Source organism: Arvicola amphibius, chromosome 5, assembly GCF_903992535.2.
Source record: "Arvicola amphibius chromosome 5, mArvAmp1.2, whole genome shotgun sequence".
Lineage (NCBI taxonomy): Eukaryota > Metazoa > Chordata > Mammalia > Rodentia > Cricetidae > Arvicola > Arvicola amphibius.
This window is the reverse complement of record NC_052051.1, coordinates 113,770,830-113,794,068: the sequence shown is the minus strand read 5'-3', so window position 1 is coordinate 113,794,068 and position 23,239 is coordinate 113,770,830. Positions and strand designations below refer to the sequence as shown.

Below are 23,239 nucleotides of genomic sequence, written 5' to 3'. Positions count from 1 at the left end.
TGGATCACGTATGTAAGTGAAAAGTTTTCACAGACAGGTTTGAAATCAGCTAACATGTTCATGATCTTGTCCTCTTATGTCTTGAAGCCCAGGCTCATGTCTGCTATTATTATTTTGATATGGAGGATTTCTTATTTTGTTCAGATTGGTATTGAGCTCCTGGGCTCAAGTGATCCTTCTATCTTAGGAAAAACTTTCAGGCACAGGCCACTATGCTGGGCTTTATGACCTTTATTGGATGTGGTATTAACACACTTGAAAATTCGACACTCAGAACTACCTTTCCATATTCATTTCCTAAAGTAGAGAGTGAACGTGAAAGATCTAGCCTGTGGTCAGTTGCCAAATCACTGTGGGTAAATGGAAAATGCAACATCATCACAGTCCTCACCCCAGGACAGGGTCCTCTAGGAAGATATGACCAGCTGTATTGTTTGGTAGAAGTACTTCTTGCTAGTCACAGAACAAGATGTTCTGAAGCTGTTTTTCTACAGGTTTGTTTGTCTCTTCTCAGTTTACAATGTGGTCCAAAGGTCTTCAACACTAGGAAAGAATCAGGTATGAAGTCCAACGTTTAGGCCTTTTGTTGGGGATGTATAAGTGGTGTTGAGATAAGCGTGTCATGGAGCTGAGGCTTGCATTAAAATCCTGATCCCCCTACCTCTACTTTGTAAGTGCTGGGTATACAGGGGTGCACAACCATGCTGGACTCTGATTGGCTTGAACGCATGCTTGTTCTCCTGCTTCTACAAGCCAACTCAAACCAAGGACAGACCTCTTGTGTAGTAGTGTTCCAGTTGGGAAGAGGAACAGAAACCATAAGGCTTGAGATTTCTTACCTCTGGTTAGAAGAGGCCACCATTGGCTGTCCAACTCTCTTCTTTGGTCTGGTTAGCTGAGGTGATGGAATTTCCCCTTTGAGAGCAGGGACTGAAGAAAGCACACTGGCCTATAAAAGGGCAATTCAGCACACTGTAGCCACAACAGTTTTAAAGGATTCTAAAACATCAATAATTTTATTACACTGAACACTACTTGAAAGAAGTGAATCCAGAAACCTTGAAGATACAGTTTTATTCTTTGGAAGAGCTTTTATTCTCATGGGATTTGACATGTGCCTTACTTCACAGGATGTTTCTTTAAAACTTAAGGGCTCATTATGAATGTGTAACATTTTCTTCTGTTTCCACTAATTTTCAAATCAATACCGGTCTCCAGAATAGAAGGCCTTTGATTCCAGTGATCAGAATCAAACCTCAGAACTGTAAACATTTTTTCCAGTATTCCCAATACCATACATTTTCATTGACAAGAAAAAGAAGAAAATCTGTGTTATAACCACAAGACTCCTCTGGGTTAATTTAAGATTGATTTCATATTCAGATGGGGATTGTGAGGCCCAGAAAAATGAGAGGACTTGCCTAAAGTCACAGAGTTGTAAATGACAGAAATGAAAAATAGGACTTAGACTTTTGACTCGTACTCCACTGTACCCATACTGCCTCCCTCCATCCCTTGTATGTTTTGAAAATAATCAAGTTCTTACCTGAGCTAGGTTTTATCCAATGTTCAAGTTGGTAAAATAGCAGTAAAGTAATGTCAGGAAGAGGCAGGAAGAGGAAGAAGAGATTATAGCAAGTAAAATAGGGCTGGGATTAGGTTACCAAGATCCAAATAGAAAAGGAGGTGATGTTGACGAAAGGGAAGGAGGAGCGTCTCCCAGGGCTCCCACTGCACAACTCCTTTCTTCCTAATTCTCTAGGGGATTTTCTCCTTCCTTTCTCTTTATGGATTCTAGTTTCTGACCCGAGACAGAATTTCTTCTGTTGTATTCAAGGTTTAGAAATAGATTTAAGGATTCCGAGATCATTCAAATACTTTACAAAAAATTAATGTAGAATAAAACTCACTTTTTTGTTCTGAATAATTTACTTAAGATTACCTCTCTCTATTTCATCAAGAGCAGCTTCATTCATTTCACTAATTTTAAGTGACTGTTTCTGTTATCCATAAGAGTAAAGAACAAGATATGTAGGCAATCTAAAGGACTGTTCTGCCCGAGAGTGAGATGGCCTCGAGAAGATTTTATATGACCACTATAAAGTCAGTAAACTTCCCACCAGTGATACTTTCCAAATTCATCAAAAATAGAAAATAAGAAATGCACTTAAAGAAGCTTTCTCACACGTAAAATGATGTGGAAGACCAAAGAACCAAGTTACATCTTACATAGAACTAATAGCATATTTCTGACCGGGTGATGGTTCAGAACCCAGGCAAGATTACTAAGAATTCTTAATTGCTTTTAGAGTAGGAATCATGCTTGCATGCTGCTTTTGGTTGTTGCTTGTGTGTGTTTGCGTGTGCATTCTCTTTTTGTTTTCTCTCAGTCCCCAAAATGTTTTCTTTTAAATACTGTTTATAATGCTGGGACATTGAACTACATTAAAACACAACTGAGCCAGGTGGTGGCAGTGCACACCTTTAATCCCAGCACTTGGGAGGCAGAGGCAAGCGGATCTCTGTGAGTTCGAGGCCAGCATAGTCTACAGAGCTAGTTCCAGGACAGCCTCCAAAGCTACAGAAAAACCCAGTCTCAAAAAACCAAAACCAACTGAACAAGCAAACAAAAAACCCACAACTGATGATACGTTTCAGTAGAATTTCCTTCTCCATTGTACACAGTGTATGGTTTAGCCAACTTAGTTTAGTGTTTTTGTGATTGATTTGTTTAGCATATTGGCTTTTCATTTTTGAGTTCATGGGACTAAACATAGCATTAGTCACTGATTTATAAATAGTACTCAGTTATTCATCAGTATAACTGATTAACTCCTCCACTTCTTATGTCCCAATTCAAAAATCACTAAGCACAAAGGAACCCAAAGTGGATGATTGATTTGGGTATCCCTAAATCAATGGAAAGCCTTAGTAGTCATGATCCATAAAGAGCAAAACTTACCAAGTGGCCTATTTGCTAATGTCAGCTAACACAAACTGTAAAGGCTTAAAAACCCTCATATTTAATGAGGTGGGAGACAGGAGAATAAGAAGTAGCTAATAAGTTTCAACAGTGCTTTTTATGGCTGTCTAAGAATAGACTCTACAGTGTTAAATGTGAAAAGCATGATACAAATAAATACAGCATTAGCAATCTAATTTAGTATGACTGTGGATTGGCTGGAATCTTCATGACCACTGAAAGGATCACACCCCACTTCTAAACACTGTTCATTTTTTTTATTGAATATTCTGGTAAATATTTCACATTAATACAGGCTACATTAAGTAGAGCCACTATATGACAGGAAATTTACTCATTTTTTAAGTATGTAAACAATTATACATGTATTTACCACCCTAAAAAGTTGAAACATGTAATCATCTAATTCTCTTCTGCATACAAGTAGCATTCAGTATGTTTAGCCAAAAGCACTAGGTTCATCTTATCTCAAGTCAAAAATGGCTAAACTAACCAGAGAACATACTCAGGTGGGGATAGGAAATTAATTTGTTCTTACACAATGGGCAATCAAATTTCCATTGCTAAAGCCTCAGAGAATATTTTAGTTAGGCACATTAAAAAAAAGAAAAGGAAAAAGAAAAAAAAAAGAAACCAAGACAAAAAAACAAAAAACAAAAAAACAAAATAAAAAAAACCCCAGAGTCCTTCCAAAGTCATAGGTTTCCCAAACAAGGCTAAAGAGTAAAGACCTTCTAACTTAGTTGACATATTTGAGATGCATGTTTCCAATATGAGGTGCCCACGTGCCAGGCCAAATCTGAAAAGGGGGAGGAAAAATTGGAATTTCCAATTAGGAATCTTTACATATTTGTGAAATGAATATATAAATTCAATGGCAATGCACTGTTTCTGCCTAGGAAGAACACACATATAAGAAATAGAATGTTTAGAATCATTTTGATAATGAAAAACTTAATTCAGATTAATAGTCATTACTCAGACCTTACATTTCCCATCAGACTCACATGACAAATATGAAAAGTAGAAGAGATTTAAGCATGTTTTACCTGCTGAGCATCAGTGCATTCAGTTGAATTCTGGATAACTTTTATCATAGGGTTCCAAGCATGATCTGAGTTGTGAAGTCCATTGAACAGTGGGCCCCCTGGAACATCAGCAAGCTGAGGATGAGAGGGTATAATGGTGCCTCCATACATGGAAATCGGCAGACCCTAAAACAGCAGAAAAAGAAGTCTTAATTATGAAATGACAGATGATGATTCCATTAATACCAGCTGAGACCTCTTTATAATTCTTTATTCAAATAACTTCAGAGGATTCTATTAGTAATATCATGGCACAGTATTGAGAAATCAAGTGTTTCATCTGCATTTGCAATATTTTTCAGTAAGAGAGGAAAAAAATAAAACAAAACAAAATCAAAACTAATCCAATTTGAAATTATTATGAACTTCCCCATACTGGATGAAAATATAATATATTCAATTTTCTTAGTGCAGTTTTACTTATAAGAAAAGAGTAGTTGGGTATGGAGGTGCATGCCTTTAAATTAATCCTATGCAAAGACAGGTGGATCTCTGTGCGTTGAGGAGAGCCTGGTCTACAAAGTGAGTTCCAGGCCAGTCAGGATCACATGGTGTGACCCCATCTCCAAAAAAAAAAAAAAAGGTGTAATTCTATATGAGCGTTTACAGCTATAATCTGGCTATATGGAAGCGCACAAAAGAACAATGAATCCAATAGCCAGTTCTTTTTTTAAATTTATTATGTATATACAGTGTTTTGTCTGCATGTTTGCTGCCTGCACACCAAAAGAGGGCATCAGATCTCATTATAGATGATTGTGAGCCACCATGTGTTTGCTGGGAATTGAACTCAGGACCTCTGGAAGAGTAGTCAATGTTCTTATCCTTTGAGCCATCTCCAGCTCCAACAGCCAGTTCTTTAGGGGGTAGAGACCTCTCTCAAATGTGTGGCCCAGAAAACAAAGCAGAACTCATATCTCTCAGGTGTTTTAGAAGGACTGTTAAGACAACAGTACCCACTCTTAAAACTGAACAATATATCTGACAGTCACAGAAGCAAAAGGGTAATTTCCTCATAAACTATTCCTTAATCAGTGACTATACTGGCTGGCAACATATCAAAATTACAATGATGCATGGTAATTCACTGTAGAAAAGCCCACAAAGCTACTTACCATAGGCTGGTGAAAAATGTTAGAGGGAGCTACCATTCCAGAATCATCTCTCTCCATTGGCTGATGCTGGGAGAATGTGCTTGGGTCTGATAATTGTTGATGCATTGGATGGTTCCCTATCATAGACTGTGACCAACCTGATAAGCCTTCTGGAAAAAAGAATTAAAAATAGTGTTTAGTATTGGCTTAGGTAAAACAATAAAATATTAGCACTTTTGTTATTTCTTATTTTGTGAGATAGAGTTTATCTGAGTAACAGTCCTGGCTGTCCTGGAACTCACTTTGTAGACTCTGTAGACTATACTCAGAGAGATCCACCTGTATATCAAAATAATTCTTCTCAAGAGTTCTTACAACATTTACCATACCCTGGCAAGCCATAACTAATCAATCAAATAAAAATCAACTTCCTAGAAAACCAGGTAAATGCCTCTGCATACTTCCAACTCCTGATGTTAAAGAACTCAAACTATTCTGCACTAGAAACCTTAAGACAGAAAGCAATTATGCTTTGGATCCTATTTCTTTTGAGAAAGGAACCTAGTCTAGTAGTTTAGGCTAGGCTGGAACTCAAATCAAGATTCTTGCCTCAGCCTCCTGAATTACCAGGTCCAGCTGAAACTTTTACTTCTGATCAATTCTATGTATCATCTCAAATAACATTCTAGATTAGGATAGAAATGAATCCCTCATAGCTATAAATCCCTTTCTTTCACTGAATGTTAAGTATAGAAACTAAGGATTTTTCTTCTTTTACACTTTGGTATGCTGTGTTTGTTAAAAACTTTTTGCCTCTGTGCATTATCAGAGAGCCAACCCACGGCTTTGTGTGCAAGGTGAGTGCTCTACTTTAGGGCTTTATCAACACTCACTGGTCTGTGAGAGAAGGCCTCACCGTGCAACAGCTCAGACTGGACCCTAACTCCCTGTGTAACTCATGGTGATCTGGGATTGGTAATCCACCTAAGGCTCTGAAGTGTTAGTAGGTTTGTACAAATATAGACACGTTTAAGGAATTCAATTTTGGGGGAAAATTATTTAATTTTATGTGTCTATGTGCATGCATATATGTGTGTGTACTACCTACATGGAGGAGCCCACAAAGGTCTGAAGAGGTATCAGATGCCTTGGAATTATGTTACAGGCAGCTGCGAGCTGCCATTTGAGTGCTCTTCATCAGAGTCCTCTCTCTAGCCCCTCTTCCCCTACCTCTAGGAATTAAGTTTTAATGACAAACTCTTATAATATTCAGGATGTCTTAGCAGAGAGAGGGTAAGGTACCTGACACAGCATTGACACCAAATGACCAGATCCCACTGTGTCCAACAGGAGCAACAAAACTGGTCCCTACGGGAGCTTGTGCAACAGATCCTCCTTGCCGAATCCTGGCCAGCCTCTCTGTTCCAATAGGAGGAGGTATCTTTCGATCCTGACTGGCACTATTTCCTTTGGATTGTTGGCCCAGAGTTGGTGGTGCAGAAGTGGCTGAAAGAGGTGAAGATGATCCCGAAGAAACAGATGGAATAGGAGAGTCACCTGGTGGCAAAATATTTCTCTATTGTTTTATTACATATAAAAACTAAAGGAATATGAGAAACCTTGTAAAGATATATTCCAACATAGGTTCTGTAAAGAAAAGTTCATTTAAAACGATAATTCAAATGAAAATATTTTTATAACCACTGTTTAGAATACTTCTGCCTGAAGCTAAGTATAAAGAGCTTGTAAGGCTTTTTCCAATTGAACTGGACAAAGCTAGAAAAGAATTTATCATTATACTAAATAATCCTCTGAAAACATAATTATATCTTACATTTACTATGACAATGTTTAAAGACTGTATTTTATGTATTTGTTAATTCTCTCCCATTTCTTTCTTTCTTTTGGTTTTCTGAGACAGGGTTTCTCGTAGCTTTGGAGCCTGTCCTGGAACTAGCTCTTGTAGACTAGGCTGGCTTCACAGAGATCTGCCTACCTCTGCCTCCCGAGTGCTGGGATTAAAGGCGTGCACCACCACTGCCCAGCTAATTTTCTCCCATTTCTATAGCCTTCTTTTTCTATAAGAGAAGTTAAATGTTAAAATCATTCTAGAATTTAAGTGATAACTTTAATTCTTCAGTGAACTTGTAATATGTGTAGTTTTTTTTGTCACAAACACTAATGCAGATCAGGTGTTGTGGTGTACACCTTAAATTCCAACACTCGGGAGACAGAGGCAGGCAGATCTTTGTGAGTTTGAGGTGAGTTTAGTCTAAATACTAAATTCAAGGACAGCCAGGGTTACATAGAGAAATCTTGTCTCAAAAAAATAAAGAAAATAAAAAGCTAATATGGACTATGTTAAAAAAAAAAAAAAAAAGAGCTGTAGCTGTAGCTTAGTGGTAAATAACTTGCCTAGTTATGTGCAAGGCCCAGAGCTCAATTTCCAGAACAAGGCAGTGGGGGAGAATATCATATATTATGTGAGACCAAGTAATTCACATGCTCTAAATATCGAAATAAGTAAAAATAAAGGTACATCTATAGAAGGTAATAAATACATCCCCAAAATGCAAAAGTAAGTGTGAAACTATGTCAGAAGGATCACCTACAATTAGTTTCTTTTCAGAGTAATTTCACAACCCTGCTGTCCTTCACAGGGGCCTTTTGTAAACTACTATGTGTATCACGGATTCTTGATCCAAAGAACCAGTGGAAACATTTTTAGTTTGATCACATACAAACCTCAGGTATCTGCATATTTCTTATTTTACTAAAACCACTACATAATGTACCCATAATCAAATGGCTTAATAGCTTATTCAAGATTTTTTGCGAAGAGTTTCTCTAGGATTCCTACATGTGTTTGAGGCGCTTGTCCAAGGATGGGGAGAAAAGTGTTGTCTGTTGAAACTAGGAGTCCCGACAGGTGCTGGCCCTTGCAGGAAAACCCTTGTCCCTGGTATGCCAGAAAAACTTGTCAGAGGAGCAGCAGCAGATGGGGAGCTGCCTGATGGGTCAATGGATGGCAACCCTGAAATAAAACAGGTTCAAGATATCCAATTAGCTGAGACTTTAAAATGGAAAGCTGAAGGTTTACTTAATTCTTTTTAAGATAAAGAAGCATATGGCATATTTTTCATAAATCAAAAAAATGAACTCATATATATGATACTATATTGCCAAACCCAATCTTTTATAATCAGAAGAATATCACCCAGTACCTCTAACTAAAGGAAAGTGAACTCAGTGTTTCAAAGTGGAAGTTCATCTGAAGTTATGTTCTAAATATATCTTCAAGCTTTTGTTACTGAATGGGACATGAAATAAGATCATTTTTGTGTATATCTAAGTGGTACTTGCCCAATAACATATGCATTCTCCTTTGAGGAAACTCTTTAAGTAAAGCTAGTTACTTATAAAGCTATAGTAATTTCCAATGAAGATGAACAACAAAATTTACTAATGTTTCTTTATTCACAAAGAAAAAAACCAACAAAATAATTTTAGTATTCTCATAAACAAAAACTCAAATTATATAATAGCTTCTATTAGTTTGTATAAATTTAATACTTCCTTTAAATTTCACTGGTTTCTCTAGTGAGTGTATTAGGGAAATGAGACAAACTTCTAGAAAAAAATTATAGGTAGGTACTAATTTCCAGTTCAGAACAAGGAATTTTTGTCGTTATTTATTGACTTATATATTCCAGGACAGAGCTTTTATGTTTAGCCCTGGCTATCCTGGAACTTGCTCTGTAGACCAGGCTGGCCTCGAACTCACAGAGATCTACCTGCCTCTGCCTCCAGACTGCTGGGATTAAAGGTGTGCACCACCTCTGCCTAGCTAAATTATTTATTTTTATATGCATAAAATACAAATGTGTGGAGAACATGCATTTGAGAGTTGGTTCTCTCTTTTTTTTTTTTTTTGGTTTTTCGAGACAGGGTTTCTCTGTGGCTTTGGAGCCTGTCCTGGAACTAGCTCTTGTAGACCAGGCTGGTCTCGAACTCACAGAAATCCGCCTGCCTCTGCCTCCCGAGTGCTGGGATTAAAGGCGTGCGCCACCATCGCCCGGCGAGAGTTGGTTCTCTGGGTCTACCATGTGGTTTCTAGCGATTGAACTCAGATAGTAGGAATGCTGATAGGCATTTGGCAGCCCACAAATAGTTAAACCCATGTCCAGCTTTATATCTATCTGTCTGTCAATCCGTGTGTGTGGGGGGGGGGGGGCGGGTTGAGACAGGTTTTCTGTGTAGCTCTGGCTGTCCTGGAAATTCACTTTGCAGACCAGACTGTCCTCGAGCTCACAGAGATCCACATGCCTCTGCCTCCCGAGTGCTGGGATTAAAGGTGTGCGTCATCACTGCCTGGCTATTTTACTTTAAGTTTATTTCGTGTATGAATGTTTTGCCTGCATGTATGTATACCACATGCACTCCTGGTGCCCTCAAAGGTCAGAAGAGGGTGGTTGGGTGTGGTAGCACACTAGAAAAGCTGAGACAGGTGGCTCTCTTTGAGTTCCAGACCAGTCAGAGTTATAGGTGTAAAGGCTCTGTCATCTGAAAAAAAAGAGGAGGAAATGTTGAATCCTTTGAAACTGGAGTTATAGAAGGTTATGAGCTGCTATGGAATCAGACCTAGAACCTTTGTAAGAGCAAAAATTACTCTAAACTGCCTACTAAACCACCTTTCCAGACTTTTTTCTTTTTCTTTTTTAAAAATTATTATTATTTTTCCCTGACTGGGCAGGACCTCATTATGTAGACCAGGGAGGCCTTGAACTTGGCCTGTCTCTGACTCCCAGGTTTTACACTTATAGACATAAACCACGATGTCCAGCCATAAAAAAGTAGTTATTATCTGTGGGACCATGGTCTACATTCTGTCAATTATATTGTAAATAAACACTGGTCAATAGGTAGGCAGGAAGTATAGGTGGGACAACCAGACAGGAACTAGAGGCAGGTCAGTGAGAACAGGAGAAATCTGGGAAGAGGAAAGCCCATTCTCTCTGCAGTTGTGAGCCTGCCACAGAAGAAGCAAGATGTGACTGCCTCACTGAAAAAGGTACCAAGCCATGTGGCTAGCATAGACAAGAATAATGGGCTAATATAAGTTATAAGAGTTAATAAGAAGCCTGAGCTAATGGGCCAATCAGTTTATGATTAATGTAGACCTCTGTGTGATTTCTTTGGGACTTAATGATTGCGGGAAGCAGGCAGGATAGAAACCCTGACAACAATTATCAACATAAAAAGTTATCAAAAATTATCTTAAGAAGATATTTTTAAGCAATTGATTTCCCCATTAAGGAAAATGGCTTTGTTATATTATACATAAATCCATTTAAAAAGCATAAAAATAGTGATAGAGAAATAGCTCAGTTGGTAAAGCACATGCTGTATAAATAAAAGGACCTGAATTTGATTCCATGTACTCAGGCTCAGTAGAATGAATAGGTAACCCCAGCACTGAAGAGGATACCAAGGGGTTGCTGGCCAACCAGACTAGCCAAGTTACTAATCTCAAGGTTCAGTGAGAGATCCTGTCTCAAATAATAAGGGGGAGAGGGACTGGTGATTGGTTAAGCAGTCAAGAGCTCTTGCCATCACACCTAATGATCTGCGTTTTCATCTCAGGAACCCATGTTGGGGAAAGAGAACTAACTCCTGTAAGTTGTCGTCTAACCTCTACATGTGTGCTGAGGCAGACACATAGACACAGACACAAAGACTAAATGTAGTATGTATGTATGTATGTATGTATGTATGTATGTATGTATGTATGTATAAAATGGAGAGGGACTGAACTGAAGAGATCGATTAGAAGTCCTCAGTACTATAGCTGGAGACTCACACTGCCTGTAACACCAGTACCAGGGAATCTGACATTCTTTTCTTACCTGAGAGTACTTGCATAAGGTACACATATATGCATGCATACATAATAAATATAAATATAAATAAAAATAAAAGAAATAATTGCTGGAGAACTACTGAGGAGGACATCTGACATGTATCCTTTAGTCTCCAGGTGCATGACTATATATTCCCGTCCTTCATTTTCTCCCCGTAAGGACAATCAAAGAAAAATATTCTCTATTAAGCCCTGAGCATACTAACAGTGAGTTCTTTCACACTGAGGTTTCTGAAAATTTCTACTAGTTTCCCAAAGTGAATAGTCACAATAGATGCTTATTTACAAAAAAGAAAAAAGCAGTAGTGGCATATGCCTTCTTTTTTCTCAGCACTTGGGAGGCAGAGGCAGGTGAGTTTGAGGCCAGCCTGCTCTACAGAGTGAGTTACAGGACTGCAAGGGCTACACAGTGAAACTTTGTTTTGGAAAACTTTAAAAAGAAAGAAAGGAAAGAAGGAACGAAGAAAAGAAAGGAAGAAAGAAATGTGTACATGACAGTTTGGATAATAGTTTTTTTTTTTTTTTTACAAGGTTATAGATATATTTGAAAAATAACAGCAATGTTTCTCTGAAAAGACAAGTAAACCTAAACATATCTGAAATAAAAGTTAAGGCTACAACACATCCAGAACAACATAAACTAGTAGTGTACAGCTATCAAAAGGGCACCATGGACTAAAGAGCAGTTTTCCAATTAGAACAGAATGTTAAGTGGCAGTAGTGTTTCCTTCCAATACTTTTTTCATTATGTGTTTGTGTTTATTTGTGTATGTGCACACGAATCCAGAAGAGGGCTTCAGATCTCATGGAGCTCGAGCTACAGGCAGTTGTGAGGAACATGATGTGGGTGCTGGAACCTGAATTCAGATCTCCTGAAGAAATATTGCTCTTAACAGCTGACTCATCTCTCCAACTCCTAAGAGTATTTCTTTTTAAAAAATTTACACACACACACACACACACACACACACATATATATATTATTATTATTATTATTATTACTGGTTTTTCGAGACAGGGTTTCTCTGTAGCTTTGAAGCCTGTCCTGGAACTAGCTCTTGTAGACCAGGTTGGCCTTGAACTCACAGTGATCCGCCTGCCTCTGCCTCCAAAGTGCTGGAATTAAAGGCGTGCGCCACTGCCTGGCTTTACTTTTTAAAAATAATTTATTCATTTTTATTTTATGTGCATATTTTTTTGCCTGCCATGTATGGCTGTGTGAGGGTGTCAGATCCTGGAATGACAGACAGTTGTAAGCTGCCATGTGAGTACTGGGAATTGAATCTGGGTCCTCTGGAAGAGCAGTCAGTACTCTTAACCACTGAGTCATTCCTCCAGCCTTATTTTGATGTGTCTGGATGTTTTGCCTTGCTTGCATGTTCCTTATCATTACTGTGGGTCACCAGACTTTTATTTCATTTTTTAAAATTAATTTTATTTATTTATGTGTATGGGTGTTCTGTCTGCATGTATGTCTGTGCACCATATACATGCCTAGTACCTATGGAGGCCAGAAAGGGGTGCCAGATCCTTTGGGACTGGAGTTAGATAGTTGTGAGCTGCTGTGGGTGGTAGGAACTGAACCCTGGGTTCTCTGTAAGAGCAGCTAGTGCTCTTAACTGCTCTCTCTATAGTATCCACATTTTCATTTGAGACAGGATCTTGATATGTAGTTCAGGTTTGCCTAGAACTTGTGATTCAACTATCTCAGTCTCCTAAGTTTTGCAATTACAGGTGTATGCTACTAAACCTAATTCTCAAACGATGTTATTTTTTTTTACCTTAAGTTTTGAAATAATTTCAGACATTAAGAATTTCTCATTTTTCAGTATAGTACAGACTGGACTGAAATTTTGTTCTTATTCTCTGCGAAATAGATTTCCTCTTTCAAATATCTCCAAGTCAAAACTGGCTGCCAATCCATCTACATCTTTTTTTATAATGTATCAGTAGCTAATAGTTATTTTTTCCTTTGACAATTTCATACATGTATCAAATGCATTATTACTCTCCCTTTGACAATCACTTATTTCACTCCTAACCCAAGCAACCCCACTTCTTCTATACAAATCTCTTTTCCATATTCATTGGGTTTTATTTAATGTCCTACAAAATTTTACTACGGCCATTTGCGTGACCCTGAGTTTGGAACTATCTGAGCCTGGTGGGTTCACCAGTGGACATACAACTGGATGCTATGCCTACCCCTCTCTTAGAATCTGTTGGTTGCCAATAGAGAGCAGTAGGAGCTCTGAGAGCCCCTTCACCACCACAGCAGCATCTAATTTCTAAGTCAAGAAGTCAAAGCCAGACAGTGGTGCATGCCTATGATCCCAGCACTCTAGAACATGACCGAAATCTCTTCCATAGCTGCACCTAATGATGTAAAAGATACTGAGCACATTAATGTAATATAAAGTAATATGAATGATGGAGCAGTGTGCAGTTCTAATGTTTTCAGAAAAACAAATAATCATTATGATTTAAAAAAATCTATAAATTTGGAATCCTTGAAGTATGCTATGGATCCTTTCTATTTATATAATGGACATCAACTTCCAAAAGACTGAACCAATACAAGGTATAATCTCCTTACTATTAGGTACAGAAATACAAAAGAATGAAATAGCTTATTTTATGTGATTTACATATAGCAATAAATGGCCCATTTAAAGCAGCATTAAAAAGCATTTCTTTAAGGTTATGCAATATTAGGTACAAAATAAGTGCTTATTAGCTTAGAAGGTGAGTTATAACAGCCCCATATTTAACTACAGTACTTAATGACTTACCAACTGGACTGGTAGAAACTCTCTGGGAAGGTGGTCTGAAGCCAGGTGCCTTAGAGTTGTCAGGGTGTACATTTTCCAAGTGTCCAAGTACAGAGTTACTCAGGAAAGCTGACTGAACAGTGAAAGAGGCATCTGCAGCAACTCTTGAGGGCAGTGGGCCATCTCCCCACCCTTGGTTAGCTGACACCTGACTGCTATCAAAAAGACTACTGAAGTGATTAAAGAGTGTGGCTGGGCCAAATGGAGGTTGCAAAGACTTATTTGCTGGGTTTATGTGCATCTGAGAACCATTCATAATGTTCACAGCTGATGAAAGCTGCACTGCAGCTGGTGGGCCTTGAGGTGGTGTTAAAGGAACAGGATTGGTAACAAAAATTGACTGGGGATCTTGGTGTATAGTTGCATTTGGTAGCACTGAGTAAAAAGAACCTCTGGGTTGCATTCGATGAGAAACTCGAGGTGTTGGTACAGCTAACTGAGGTAAATTACCAGTGTCCTGATTATCAGCAGTGGTCAATCTAGGTGATGCCAAAGTCAATGGAGCTGGTTCCGAGTTAGAGGCAAAAGGCATTGACATAGGATTTAAATCAGACACATTGGGTGGCTGTCCTTCCTCTTGTGTATTATTGGAGGGAGGAGAAGGACTACTGGATGGGTGAGTTTCTGGAGCTCCTGAGGTGTTGCTGGCAGAGCTATTACAACTGTTTGCAGTTGGTGTACATAGGTTTGTCAAAGGCTGGTCCTGTGTAGACACTTTCTCTTTGGGAGGTGGTATGGCAGAGAAAGACTCTATCTTTTGTGAAGAAAGTTGTACCTGAGGAGTAGTTGCAGGTATAAATGTGGTGGTAACTTGTCCACTAGTGGTAGATGTGGAGGAGACAGAAGGCAAGGAACTACTAGTGCTTGTCACAGAGGAAATCACTGTTGCTGGAGGACTGGTCTTAGGCACACAAGCAAACAACTGCTTTCTGACTGATGAAGGAGTTCGAGTATTAGTCATGCATAGCTGCTGACTGGCAGCAACCACAGAAGAGACAGTGATAGGACAATTGGCAGTAGCTAGTCCAGGAGATTCTGATGGTAAAACAGGTCCATTCTGGTTAGGTAGACGGGCTGTATTATTATGCTTTGGAGAACTATTTGTATTGCCAGGATTCACAGGTCTCACTGGGAATGGTCCCCAAGTGTTAGGTGAGGGTGAGAAGGTTCCTCCAAACTGTGCCATGGGTAAGCGAGGATGCCGAATCTGTTGCATAGTCTGAGCAGCCAGCAGAGCAAAATGAGGATGAGGGTAAGCTAAAGGAAGAGAGACTGGGAAAGGAGAGCGCACATTTGTTGGCACATTCTTGCTAAGTTTATTAGTGGGCTGGAAGGTAGATAATGTTGCTGCCTGTGATGTTACAAGAGCTGGAGCACCCAAGGGAAATGCATTCTTGCTGGAAGTTGCTGCGGTGCCTACTCCAGGTGAGAAGTTTGTATGAATGGACTTGGTGCTGGCAGGTGTCCTGATATGGTTTTTAGGAATCAAGTCTTCTAGTTCCTTTGCAGGATCTTGAATAAGTGCATTGATAAGTTGAACTGCGTATCTGGTTGATTCTGTACCACCCCTGGAGAACAAATGAAATAAGGCCAACAATATGAAAAACAACACACCTTAGGTAATCTTTTTTATAATAGAAATTTGTTTTTTACAATACATTTTGATTTTGTTTTTTCCCTAGATAATCTTACGAATCAATTTTTCCACATGGGGTTGACCCCAGGGCTTAATATATGTTAAGCAAGAAATTTACCATTGAGCTATATCCCAACTCTCAAATAAAATTCCTATCTACTAAAAGTATGCTTCTTATAAAATTTTGATTCAGAACTAGTAATATATCTGTCATTTTTAACAGTTACCTTATTGTAATCATTCTCTCTCCATTCTTATCTTTTTGTTTATCCACATCAATATGGGCACCAGTAACATCTTGTATTGCTGTAATGTTACATCCTCCTCTTCCCATTATTCTGGACACCACTGAGGCTGGAACAGATAATTTCTTTGACCTATAAAATGAAGGCTGCCCATGAGCTTATGAAATCTAACATCTTTAAATAATAAATATTGGAATAAAAAGTTAAGATGTCTAAGTATATTGATGGAATTTTTTTAGAATATTCTTGATCCTTAATTAAATTCTTATTTTAGAAACTATTATTATATTGAATTTAGTTGAGGAAAATTAGATTAAAAACTAGATTGCCATTTAAAACAAAAATTCTAAGTGGGACATGGTGGTGCACGCTTTAGCCCCAGTACTTGGGGGACAGAAGTAGGGAGATCTCTGAATATGAGCCCAGTCTGGTCTACATTGTGAGTTCCAGGATAGCCAGAGATACTTATTGAGATTCTGTCTCAAAAAAACAAAAACAAAACAAAACAAAAAAACCAAAAGACAATGAACAAAGGGGTCAAGACCGTGATGAAGAAACCCACAGAATCAACTGACCTGAGCTAGTGGGAGATTGACAACTGGGGAACCTGCATAGAATTAGGCCCCCTGAATACAGGCAATAATGGTGTGGCTTGGGCAGTATATGGGGCCACTGGCAGCAGGACCAAGATCTAATTCTAATGCATGAACTGACTTTGTGGAGCCCATTCTCTATGGAGAGATATCTTGCTCAGCCTAGGCACGGGGGAGAGGGGGCTTGGTCTTGCCTCAGCGAGGTGATGGGACAGACTCAGCTGACTTCCCAGGGGAGGCCTTACCCTCTGAGGATGGGGTGGGGAAGAAGGCTGGGGGAGCGGGAGGAGAGGAGGGAGGAGGAATTGGGATTGGCATGGGAAGGAAGGAAGGAAGGAAGGAAGGAAGGAAGGAAGGAAGGAAGGAAGGAAGGAAGGAAGGAAGGAAGGGAGGGGAGAAAAAGAAAGAGGAAGACAGAGAGACCAAAAATCCTATTTAGTTCACTCATAATGTAAGCATTCAAATCTGCTCAAAATAACACAAGTCAACTAATCTGCAATTAACATGCTTTCTCTTTCTAAAGTAAAAACAAAAAGCATACCATATTGGGCCAGGAGTTATAGTGGTGGCCCACATCTGTAATCCCAGCACTTGGGAGGCAGAGGCAGGTGAATCTCTCTGAATGCAAGCCCAGTCTGGTTTACAAAGCTAGTTCCAGACCAGCCAGGGCTATATAGTAAAACTCTGTTTCAAAAACAAAACAAAAATATACACTGAGCAATATATGCTAGTTTGTAATTTTAAAAAATAAATAGTTCATATTTAGCAATTTTAAAAGGTCTGAAATATGCATGTAAATTTTATATATTGTTTCTAATTTTGTTTTGGTATATTCTGAGTTTAGTATGGTGTTAGAGTTTGCAATGATGGTTACATTCAAATTATAAAATAAGTAACCATGTTATAAAAGATGAGGAATTTTAAGCCAGGTGTGTTGGTATACATTTGTAATCCTATCACTTGGGCAGCAGAGGCAGGTGGGTTAGGAATTTAAGGTTAGCCCTGGCTGTATATCAAATTTAAGGTCAGTATGGGTTGCATCAGATTCATGCAAAAAACAAAACAAAGTTAAATAAAAAGCTACTATGGTGGCTTACTTGGGAAACGAAGGTGGGGTGAGTAAGGGGTGGGGAGGGGCTGGGGCAAACAAGAAAGTAAATAAACCAATGAGATTAATTCTACTTACCTTCTAACAACTTCTTTCCACCCTTCTTCTCTTTTCTGACCCCTTTTAGGACTAGTGAGATTCAGTTTCATGGTTGGAGAGCTTAATGGCAATGACTTGTAGCTTGCTGACAAGGAATTAGAATTCACTTCACCTTCAAGGCTGAGAAAAGGGAATTATGGAATTCAACAAAATATATTTAGGATAGACATTCAAGAGACTACATAGACAAAATTGTATTGAAATAATTTTTTAAACTTCAGACTAAGAATCTTATAAAATATCTACTAATCTTTACAATGAACACATGATTAAGAGGACAGAGATGATTTTAGTTTTGAAGACTACAGACAAGATAATATTGTAGATACTTTAATACAACTTGTACATAGATGACATACTGTGAAATTTTATGCCAGGCATGAAATAAAAGCAGTGAATATTGAGTTAACAAAATAGAAAAATTTACCATGTCTGAGTCTTGGAAGTGGCAGTAATTGTCTTTTCTTCTTGAGAACTGAGAACTGTGGGGCCCCTTCTGTCACTGGTGGAATTCACATCCACAGTGAAATTTAACTCTTGGCTTTTACCACCACTACTGCTCTCACTGTTGCAGTCTGTGCTGTCTAAGTTATCTGAATCACTATTCCCGCCTGTACCACCACCTCTAGATTCTCCATTTATTTTATTTTTATCTGCTTTTTGTTGCGCTAAAGATATATGGGGTTCAGGTAAAATTAAATGTGCTGTGGGAGGGGACTCTTTTGTCTTATTTTTCTTGTTTTTCCGATTGGTGCTGGGGGTTGTCACTACATTGGCTCTTTTTTTCCCAAATACATTTGTGAACGTGGCAGACGTAGCAGAGATTCCAATTGTAGTGGTCGTGGTTGCACTCGGAGGCTCTATGGGAATTTCTTGCTCCACTGAATTAAAAAAAAAAAAAAAAAACACAATAAGAGTCAAAGATCCCAAAACAAACTGTGACAGAATAATGCAATAATTCATAATAAACCAATCGGTTAGGTTATATTTTCCTTTTCACTAAGAAATCCTTACTGTTGTTAGAATATTCTGATGTATAAGTTGGTGTAAAATATATATACCAGTAGTATTCTATATTTTAAAATGTTTTATTTTATGTGCATTGTTTTTTTTTTTTTTTGTCTGCATGTATGTCTGTGTGAGGGTGTTCGATTCCCGAGAACTGGAGTTACAGACAGTTGTGAATTGACATGTGGGTGCTGGGAATTGAACTTGGGTCCTCTGGAAGAATAGCCAGTGAGTGCTCTTAACCACCGAGCCATCTCTCCAGCTCTACTATTAGTATTCTTACAACTGATAATACAAGTTTTACAAACTATTAAAAAACCCACAATATAGTTTGAATTTAGGAAAAATCTTGAATAGTATTGAGGAATTAGAATTCAAATAGAACACAATTAATTGCCTGCTCCAAGAATTACCAGGTTGCACCATAAACATCTCAACTGACAAGTCTATCCTCCATGGTTTTAAGCCTTAACTTTAGCTAAGAATTTACTAAGGAATTATTCTAATCAAGGAAGTTACAGGTAGAAAAGAACCTGAAGGAAAACTGACAAATCTTTTACTGTACCCTTAAATATATACAAGGTTGACATAACTTACACACCACCTCTTTAAGTCATGTTTGCTTTCACCTTGTTTTCTCTATTAGTTTGTACTGTAAAGCATTTAGTATAATTTGCTATAAAAGCCAACTATTAATTTCAGATTAAGTAATGAAACCCTTAAGAGTGCCCCCCAAAAGGTTAATTTAAATTTTACTTATTATTTTTGTTTATTTAGAAACAGGGTCTTTTTATGTGCCTCGCCTGACCTTGAATTCATGGCAATTCTCCTGTCTCAGCATCCTATGTGACAAGATTACAGGTTTCATCTACAATGCTAACAGGATAATTTTATATGTAATTCAGATGAGTCATTTTTTTTACCATCGTCATCATTGTCCTCTTCATCTTCACCCTCTGGTTGTTCTGAATTCTCTTTAGGTTTGTTCTCCTCATCTTCTTGTTTCCTTTTCTGCTCCTCTTTTTTCTTTTTTCTCTTTTCTTTTCTTTTCTCTCTTTTAGCAGCAAGAGCTTGCTTTCTGCTCTCTTCTCTTGACTGTGAATAAAGTGTATCATTTAATTTAATAATGTAAAAACATTTATTATTTTTTAAGATTTATTTTGTGTATAGGTTTCTTTCCACCACTTGGCAGACCTGGTGCCTGAGGAGATCAAAAGCAGGCATGGGATCCTCTAGAACTGGAATTATGGATGGATAAAGCCACCAATGTGGGTGCTGGTGACTGAACCTGGGTTTTCTGCAAGTGTAACAACACAAGTGCTCGTAACAGTAGAGTCATCTCTCCATCTGCAATAATGTAGTAATTTAAAATACTAAATAAAATGACATTTTTGTTCTTTATTTTCCATGGATGCCAGTCTTAAAGACATTTATAAAAGCAAAAAAATAAAAAACAAATTGGGTGCCATCAAAATTAAGTAATTTTTATGATTCAAATGATCAACAATGTGAAAGAACAACATATAGGATACCAAAAAATACATATAATTTATCTGATAAGGAACATGTATACCTAAAATATACAGACATCTCTTATTATTCAATAATAATCAAATAACCTAATTGAAAAGTGAACTAACGAGCAGGGGTTACAGCTCAGTGGTATAGTACTTGCTGAACATGTGGTAGTGGTAGACAAGACATCAAGTCAGACTGGATATGCTGGTATACACCATAATCCCAGAGCTCAGGAGGCTGAAGAAAAACAGCTGAAGAGTTCAGGGACAGCCTGGATAACACAGTGAGTTCATGCCTCTGAACTAAACTATTAAGTGAAAAATAAATTGCTTTTTAAACTGAATTTTGAAATAAATAAAGCCATATATTAACATGTAAAAATTCCGTCAGTTATTTCTTAATAGGGCTGTTGAAAATAAATAGGAAGGGCTGAAGAGATGCCTTAGTGCCTGAGTATATACTGCTCTACAGAGGACACAAGGTTTGGTTTCCAGCACCCACAGTAGGACAGCTTACAGGTGTCTGTAACTCTAATTTTAGGGAGATCTGTTGACTTTGGCACTGCACACATATAATTAAAAAGGAAACAAGATAAAACAACAACAACAACAACAACAACAAAACAGGCTAGGTATGGTGGTGCATATACTTGGGAGGCAGAGGCAGGTTTATCTGTGGGTTTCAAGTCAGCCAGTGCGACACAAAAAAGGGCCTGTCTTAAATAAACAGGGTCGGGGGAGGATGATCTAAAATAGATTGTGGTGACTTATGAATGCACAAGTCAATGAATATATTACACTGATTTGTATAAGTTTAAATGGGTAAATTCTGATATAAGAATTTAATCTTGCCAGGTGGTGGTGCATGCCTTTAGTCCCAGCACTTAGGAGGCAGAGGCAGGCAGATCTCTTCTGAGTTTGAGGCAAGCCTGGTCTACAAGAGCTAGTTCCAGAACTGGCTCCATAGCTACTGAGAAACCCTGTCTCGAAAAACCAAATCCCACCAAAAGAATTTAATCTCATTAAAAATATAGAAAAACACAATTTTATGGCACATATTTGCCTAAAACACAACTATCATAATCTTTATAAAGGACTGACAAATTTCACTGAAAAAAATGCTGAGATTAAGCAGGGCACATGCCTTTTATCCCAGCACTTGGGAGGCAGAGGCAGGTAGATCTCTGTGAGTTCTAGGACAGCCAAGGCTACACAGAAAAACCCTTTCTTAAAAAACCAAAAGAAAAAAAAAGTTGAGAACAGACTAACATAAAATTAGAAATCGTTTTCCTTTCCCCCTCCCCCCCAGAGGTGGTGGAGATTGTGAATCTAGCTTTTAACGACTGAGCCATCTTTCTAACCTAAATTTTCCCTGCTTTATGAAAAATTTAAAGCCCCATTTAGAACTCTTCATTGCCTTTGGGTTTTGCTAACATCTGTGGTTAACAAGAAAAAATAAGCTTTTACTTTCACAAAACAGTTAACAGTAACAGATGCTTAGCATTGTAATAAGTCTGGAATAAGAGAAAACATGTTACTTATATTTCTAAAAAAATTATGCAAAAAAGGCTCATCAGAAGAAAAATCATTTTTCAGCTGGGCTGGGCCTGGTGATATAGGCTTATAATTCCAGCTGTTTGACTGGATGAGTCAGTAGGGTTTCAAGTTCAAGGCCTTTTTAAGCACAAAGTAAGTATGTGACTACTCCACCAAACTTGGCAAGATGCTGTCTTGATTTTTTTCCCCCTCAGAGATAGTGTTTCTTTATGTAACCATTCTGGCTGTCCTAGAACTTTCTGTGTAGACCAGACTGGTCTTGAACTCACAGAGATCCTCTTGCCTCTGGCTTTGGAATAATGTTGGAATTAAGGTGTGCGCCACCACCTCCTGGCCTGATCCTGTACTGAAATAAAAGCAAAAATGTTGGTGATATAGCTTAGGGGTAGAGTGCTTGCCTACCATGCCCGAGGGTAGAATACTCCTGGCACATGCAAGGATCCAGGTTTAATCCCTAGCACCATACACATACAATTAAATTAAAATGGAAACAACAAAAACAAAGAGCAACAAAACAAAATGAGCTACATAGGTACATTCTTGCAATACCAGCAATTGAGAGGCCAAGGTAAACATATTGCTATGAATTCATTTCTATCCGAGGCATAGTGAGTTCTGGTCCAGCCTTGGCTAAGAGTATGTTCCTGTCTCAGAACATGAATCAAAATCAAAATAAAAAAAAAATGCATATGATTCTTTCCCAGTCTGGCTTCTGTAATCAAGTACATGAAAAATTAAAATTAATTTCCTAATGACAAGATTTTTTTTGCTTTTGCTCATTATACTACAACAATGAATGACCTTGCACACATATCTTTTTATCTTAAATTTATTATTAGTACTACAAGTATATCATAAGTGTGTATGTGTATACACAGTGTATCACAGGGGACAACATCGTGGAGTTGTCCTTCCACCTTTTTTTGGGTGCCGGGGATAGAACCCTGGTTGTTAGTTTTGCAGCAAGTGCTTTTACTTATTGAGCCATCTTTGTGGCCATCCATACTCACACCTTGATTATGTGTCTCTTGTTGGATTTCTCAAAATGGATAATTGAGAATACATATCCTTTTTGTTCATTTGTAGAAATCATACTACATGGTAATTTCTCTTTGTGAATCTGTTCAAATACTTTTAGTCTCCCTTCTCTTTCTAGTTTCTCCCTTCCTTCCTTCCTTCCTTCCTTCCTTCCTTCCTTCCTTCCTTCCTTCCTTCCTTCCTTCTTTCCTTCCCTTTTGAGAAATATTCTAACTATGTTGCTCTGTCTGGTCTAAAACTCTCAGAGGTCTGTCTGCCTCTGTCTCCCTAGTACTGTGATTAAAGCTGTGTAACAGCATGCCTGGCCTTGACTGAACTGATATTTTTACACAGGGTGTCTTACAGTACCCAGGCTGGCCTTAAACAAATCATCTTACTTAATCCCCTGAGTGCTGGAATTATAGATATGTACTACCATACCCAGCTTTGACTGTTTTTCACCTATTTATTGGACATTCCTATTTCTTTTTGAGTAATAGTGTCAGAAATGCAAACTGGGCTTTTAATTCTTAAAATCTTTTC

The 23,239-nt window shown here is 38.2% G+C and overlaps 1 protein-coding gene across 9 annotated transcripts in view; it reads right to left on the bottom strand.

Moving 5' to 3' along the window:
* LOC119814125 (ankyrin repeat and KH domain-containing protein 1) overlaps positions 1-23,239 on the bottom strand; it is a 120,859-nt gene that overhangs the window by 3,965 nt on the left and 93,655 nt on the right. For 5 of the 9 annotated variants that reach the window (XM_038329483.1, XM_038329491.1, XM_038329484.1 and 2 more), the window contains 10 exons: positions 19,529-19,700; positions 18,025-18,478; positions 17,577-17,717; positions 15,780-15,929; positions 13,878-15,484; positions 8,026-8,199; positions 6,468-6,722; positions 5,187-5,335; positions 4,033-4,197; positions 840-949 (listed from right to left, as the gene is read on the bottom strand). In XM_038329483.1, coding sequence (XP_038185411.1) covers positions 840-949; positions 4,033-4,197; positions 5,187-5,335; positions 6,468-6,722; positions 8,026-8,199; positions 13,878-15,484; positions 15,780-15,929; positions 17,577-17,717; positions 18,025-18,478; positions 19,529-19,700 — 3,377 coding nt within the window. Of the gene's footprint in view, positions 1-216; positions 544-839; positions 950-3,225; positions 3,783-4,032; positions 4,198-5,186; positions 5,336-6,467; positions 6,723-8,025; positions 8,200-13,877; positions 15,485-15,779; positions 15,930-17,576; positions 17,718-18,024; positions 18,479-19,528; positions 19,701-23,239 lie in introns of those variants that run through there. The other 4 variants (XM_038329487.1, XM_038329486.1, XM_038329490.2 and 1 more) reach the window with 4 other exon arrangements.